The sequence below is a fragment of the Epinephelus moara genome, chromosome 8 (genome assembly GCF_006386435.1).
Source record: "Epinephelus moara isolate mb chromosome 8, YSFRI_EMoa_1.0, whole genome shotgun sequence".
In the NCBI taxonomy this organism is placed as follows: domain Eukaryota; kingdom Metazoa; phylum Chordata; class Actinopteri; order Perciformes; family Serranidae; genus Epinephelus; species Epinephelus moara.
The window spans coordinates 34,906,143-34,912,053 of record NC_065513.1 but is presented as its reverse complement, the minus strand read 5'-3'; the positions used below and the strand labels follow the sequence as shown (position 1 = coordinate 34,912,053).

Below are 5,911 nucleotides of genomic sequence, written 5' to 3'. Positions count from 1 at the left end.
TTTTTTTTTTTTGCTGACAGTAAGAAAGGAACTATAGAGCATAAGTGTGAACGTCATACTCCATGAAAAGACAATTTGATCTGTTCTCATATAAGATCACTAGAGGGCACAGTTGACCTGTGCTGTACTTGCAGTGAGGCTTTCTTATCTCAGCACATTTCACTCTTATGATTTGATTTTTCTGTTCTGATGGTTGAAGCCCTCAAGACGATCTGTTGTCGATGTAGAGCCCCAAACTCTGTGACACAAACTGGCAAACATCTGTAAGGAGGAGTGTAAAAACAACAATGGAAAAGGTGTTTCATGGAAAGGTGAGTACACCAATGTTTTATGCTTTAAAAACATCCAAAGTGTTTACTTTACAGCTTACACCATCAGATCATTGTCTATATTTTTAAACTTTTAACATGGGAGCACCTGGATGTCAGGTGTTCCAGGTAGGAAAAGACATAAAGAGAGATTATTCCATAACTTCTTACCAGTGGGAACATGTCTAATTGCTTTGGTTTTATGTTTTGTCTTGTCTTCACCAGCTGCATGTCCATGATTCCCTCAGCCTGGATGGGTCCATGTTTATCGTCTCCAGACCTCTGTCAGAAACGAGCTGTCCTGGGGTCTACTCCTTGAATTGTGAAATAGTAATCACCTTTTCTATAATTTTCTTCATGCTGAGCACCAAACCCCAACTAAACTCCAACTAAGTTGTGGAAGTTATGTCAGAATCCACGATTAAAAGTGGTGATATATGACCACAGAAATTTATTCTCACGTAAAAGTAAAACTAATGTGTTTTTAAAAGAAGAAAATATAACTTTGGGTAACGGACATAATGGAAACTAGATCACACTTGTCTGCAATTGATGCTGGAACAAACGAGAAGAGTGTCCACCTACAGTATGTTGAGATGCAAATTCATGGTGTTGTCCATGGAGAGTCGAACAGTGTTTTTACTTCAGTTTACAGGTTGACTTAATCTGAGTTCACGGTGACAAAGCAAGTGAAACAAGTAGTACAAAACATGTTACATCACTTGGAGTTTCACAGTCATATTGGACACTGTAGAGAGATTTTTTGAATGTATTTTCAGTTTTGTTACCCAAATTATTTATTTCAAAGTTGTGACAGTTTCTGGCCCCATGCCACAAATTACAGTCCAGGGCACTGTGGTTACATCACATGATTTAGACCAACAGGAGAACCAGTGGACTGTTTTTTTATCCATCAGTTTTTTACCTTGCCTAGCTGTGGTGTCGTTATAAACAAGGCAGCATTAGAAAACTCACAGTGGCTTATAATGACAGCATGAGGCTGCTGCTGAGAGCTTCAATAAGCTCAAGTGCAAGCCATATGTTTGTTAGTGTCGGGGTACCTACCTGCCCTGCTGTTCTACATAACCTGATGTACAGATTTATGTGTAGGGCATCTGAGTCAGAAAACGACTTAATCGCTGTTTTGGCTAACCCTGCACCCAGTTCTGTCAGATTTTCTTCCAGACTGTGGAACCATTGGCGAACATGTCTGTATGTTAGACATTGAACATTGTGGAAGGCTTTGTCTTTTTCTTGTGTGTTACTTTTCTTTCTTAATTTTACTCTGCTGTCTTTTTACTGTGTTTTTTTATTGTGATATGGATCCCCCTGGGTCTGAAATAAAGAATGAATTGAATTACCAGCTTCATTTCAGTTCAGTCAGTTACTCAGCCTTTCTCTTTCTCTTTTCCTTTCTGCCGCAGCACCTCCGCAGGCAGAAACTGCAGGTCTTGATGACAAGAAATACGAAGAGCAGAACAATGGCGAGGAGGAAGGCCAGGACATCCAAGCTGTGATACTGGTACCAGGTGAACTCATGGGCCTGAACCCTCAGATGCTCGGCCCCTTTGTTTCTCATGGTGTACTCGATCCAGAATACTGCCTCATCCAGAGGACTCATTGGTCTGTCATGATGGATGCTGGACAGCTGCATGACATTTTCCTTGTACCTATGAATGTGAATATACAGGTGAAAATGTGCATTAATGTTTTATGTATTTTTTATTTTCATGATTCAGTGTCTTTTGCTTTACCAAGAATGGTGATACAAAAAGTTTAATTCTTTACTTTTGGTATTTTAATACTTAAATATCTAAGAAGGAAGCCAATACATGAGGAGAAATGGCCATCCAGTGGTTTAGTAATTTCTTTGTGACCTTGAAACTCTGTGTTGGTAATTAAACAGTCACACTGCATTCCACCATGCCTCCTTTATAGCATGTTGTCAATCTTGCGTCTGTATTATTAATGTGAAGTCTCCTGAAATGCACTAATTTTTCAATAATACCCTAAAACAGACTAAGTGCAGATAGGTAAAATAACTTACGATTTGTCATTGATGACAGTATTGATAGCATCTCTCAGGTCTTCCGTCTTGATGAAGTTCAAGTCTGCAATAATTGCAGCTCCCTTAGCCTTCATGTGGACCATGTTGTCTGGCTGGTCAGCAAACATGGGGATGCCCACCATGGGAACACCGTGGTAGATGGCCTCATAAATCCCATTTGTGCCACCATGGGTGACAAAAGCTCTTGTCTTGGGGTGACCTGATAGGTTACCAAAAATCATGAAATCTCCATTATTTTTCCAATCAAAGCAGGCCCTTGAAACACATCTTATCACCTCTACATTATGTAACTGCTGTAAACATATACTGAACTTTGGCAAAGGCTTGTAAGTGGAAGCTATCTAGATCAGATCCCATAGAGACTTTGTAAAAACAGCAGAAAGAGACAATCATACACCCAGCCCCCCCCCACCTCAAGGATTTTTGCTTTTATCACACCTTTTCCACACTTTTTTGTTTGTTTGTTTTGGTCCAAGTCAGCCTTAAACTGTGTCCCAATACAATTTCCTAAATCTAAGCAGGTAATAAGTGTGTACTGTATGCACACTTAAAAAGGGGAAGTAAACATATACACTCAAAGCAGTCAGAATGTAAACTAAACAACGCTTAATTTATGTGTGCTGTTGATGGACACTATTGTCACACAATGTAAAGTACAATATAAATGAAGGAAATGCACACAGCCTGAAAAAACTAATTGTGGATGTTGGTCAAACAGCTTTAGGCATGCTGTAGTAAAACAGGAAATAATAACATTTTTGGAAAACCATCATTCTGTGTAAAGTTGACAATGACATCACAAAGTTGCAGTTTGAGTGACATCTGACACTACAAGTATTGTATCATTTCCTGTTTGTCCAAAACAATTAGGTAAGTTAACTTTTCATGCTTCTGTGCCGGTGATAGCTGCGGCAGGAGGCATTATGTTTTCCGGTTGTCTGTCCGACAGTTCGTCCCATCCTCGTGAATGCAGTATCTCAAGAATGCCTTGAAGGAATTTCTTCAAACAACCATTTCAGTGATCAACTGGTTAGATTTTGGTGATCAGAGGTCAAGGTCATTGTGACCACGTCTTTTTAATTCTTGTGTGTATATATATATATACATATATAAGGGATATTGTATAATGAGCCGGTGAATACTGGGAAAATAACTCCCGAATAGAACGGGGAATAGAACCCCGACACGCAGCGGAGGGGTTCTATTCCCCTGAAGGGAGTTGTTTTCCCAGTATTCACCGGCTCTTATACACTATCCTGCTTATTACACGGCTAATTATCAGTTAAATAAATAATTTGAGACAGAATATTGATTAATCATACGATTTTTATTGATTTATAAATTAAATCGGGAGGAGAGAAAAAAAAAACTGCCGGCAACGGCTGAATCTGTGCTACAATAGCTACAGGGAATTAAGAGAAAAACAGTAACTGTTGTCAGGGCAGCGTCCCTAGCAACGCTGGGCTACATAGCAACGGTCATTACACAGTAATATCAGACCTCTGAATGCCGCGACTGACCAATCAGAATACAGCATTTAATAGAGCCGTGTAATAAATACATATATATCTTGATCAGTTGATCAAAAGCACAAATAGATAGATGAATGTATGTGAAACCCTTGTAGAATAGAATTGGGACACAGCTTGCTTTATTGTGTGGACCTGTTTGCATAGTTAACTTTTTACAGGATGAATATCACCACCTGAAATGACGTTCTCTTTCTTGCCAGACAACAAAGTTCATCAAAGTATTCTTGCTATGTTTTATCTCCTACTGTATGCCCCTTTGGGAAATGTACTGTCAAACTGAATAGTGAAATAAATGTGGTTGATACCCCAATAAATGTAAAAGTAAAAGTCATAAGAATTACTGTCGAAGGCTTTTATAAAAGCTTTACTTGCCCAGTAGGTCATTCTGAGGGATCCAGTCGTATAGTCTGGTGTTGGCACCCAGAGTCGCTGGTTTTTCTCCACTGTATCTCCACAGCACCTATAAACAATAGTAAAAACACTTTCAGACCCACACAGTGCCAGTTTTATTTTATCATAGACCGTATAGCAGTACATAAGGATTAAGGATATGGGAAAATAATCTAATTGTGATTTTTTTTTTTTTTTTTTTTTTTTTTTTTAGACCAAAGTTGCTTATCTTTATCTTCGACTTTATCTATCATTTTATTGCTGATGAAAAATAAACATGAATCTTACTGATCTCCCGTCAGTAACAGTTTTGTTAGAATCACACAAATGAAATTTCACAGACTGCCGCTCTACTGCGCATCCACCGTTTCTTTTCCTCTAGACCACACACTCATTGTGCACACAGTACGCTACGCTACTCTTACAACAATGTAATATGCAGACGGACGTGGATGCTCTTAAACTGGGATTTGACCCATTTTCACAGTAGTATTGCGAGCACTAAAACTTGTGTGTGGCACGTTAATTCCAGGTGGCACATAGAGATTGTCCTCTGACCTTTTGTGGTAACTGAGCGAGGGCTGAGGCGATCATGTTTCCCTTCTCTGTGGTGATGTTCTTGATGAATGACCCCAAAGTGAAGACCACGATGCCAGCATCTCCAGAACTCTGCACAAACTCTTCCATATCCTGCAAGAAGAGTAACGTTACCTCAACGCAAACCAACCAGCATTTTCTTTTCTTTCCTCAGCATTTTATTGTCTAATTCTCCTCCCTAGTTTAAAGGAATACTTCACCCACAAAATCACCATTAGTATGTCTGTAACTCACCCAATGTTATATTGAGTTTGCTAAGAAAACTTTGTCTTCCAATGTTATATTGAGTTTGCTAAGAAAACTTTGTCTTTTTCACATGCCTCAAAGATAAATGAAGAATCTAAAAACAGCGAACATTCTTGATGAATTAAAATAAAGGGGGACTGCATTTAACAAAAGCAACAGACCCCATTTATTTAAGTCATCAAGAATGTTTACTGTTTTTGGATTCTTCGTTCACCGTGGAGGCACGTAAGTAAAACAAAGTTTTCATATTGAATTAAACTCAACATGGGGTGAGTTACAGAAATACTAATGGTGATTTTGTGGGTAATTTTCCTTTCAGTCAGGATTACTTTGGAGGTTAAAGGGGCAATAAACGAAATTGTTTCACCGCTAGGTTTGCTGCTGTGCACTGCCTGTAGAGCAAAACAAAGTGTGTCATGAGCCACTCCTAGCGGAGGCTAACTGGTTGTGTTTCCCTCCGGTCATGCTGCGGCTAACGCTCCGCTAGCCGCTCCCAGCTAGCTCCTGTTTGTTATTCAGGTTAAAGTGGGAAGAAGCAGCGGGTCTGTCAGGTAGCTGAGTGAAGTGGAGCCTAAGGAGGAAGCACCGGTTAGCCCCCGCTTTCACTGCAGGCAGATTCACTTGCCACAGGGGCGAGGAAATAAAACCTAAACAGCCAGCTTAGTTTAGCAGTTAGCAATGTCTTTCACTCACTCTCGGTCTCTGCTGTGTTTAGCTATTTCCCTGCTTTCCTGTTAGCGTTAGCACTACTCGGCTACCATGCTAACGCT

General features: G+C 39.7%; 1 protein-coding gene and 1 long non-coding RNA gene across 10 annotated transcripts in view; one reads left to right on the top strand and one right to left on the bottom strand.

Moving 5' to 3' along the window:
* The window catches only part of LOC126394817 (uncharacterized), a 24,999-nt gene that overhangs the window by 5,918 nt on the left and 13,170 nt on the right, over positions 1-5,911 (top strand). The window contains exons 2-4 of the long non-coding RNA XR_007570395.1: positions 200-311; positions 534-638; positions 1,733-1,837. This is a non-coding gene — a long non-coding RNA (uncharacterized LOC126394817). The remainder of the gene's footprint in view (positions 1-199; positions 312-533; positions 639-1,732; positions 1,838-5,911) is intronic.
* ugt2b3 (UDP glucuronosyltransferase 2 family, polypeptide B3) overlaps positions 1-5,911 on the bottom strand; it is a 19,270-nt gene that overhangs the window by 6,247 nt on the left and 7,112 nt on the right. The window contains exons 3-6 of one of the 9 annotated variants that reach the window (XM_050051905.1): positions 4,857-4,988; positions 4,281-4,368; positions 2,356-2,575; positions 730-1,978 (exon numbers count right to left, since the gene is read on the bottom strand). The exons of 1 other annotated variant lie outside the window; for it this stretch is intronic. In XM_050051905.1, the coding sequence (XP_049907862.1) occupies positions 1,693-1,978; positions 2,356-2,575; positions 4,281-4,368; positions 4,857-4,988 (726 nt within the window). In that variant the 3' untranslated portion in view covers positions 730-1,692. Of the gene's footprint in view, positions 1-729; positions 1,979-2,355; positions 2,576-4,280; positions 4,369-4,856; positions 4,989-5,911 lie in introns of those variants that run through there. 7 more of the 9 variants (XM_050051907.1, XM_050051910.1, XM_050051911.1 and 4 more) reach the window with 7 other exon arrangements.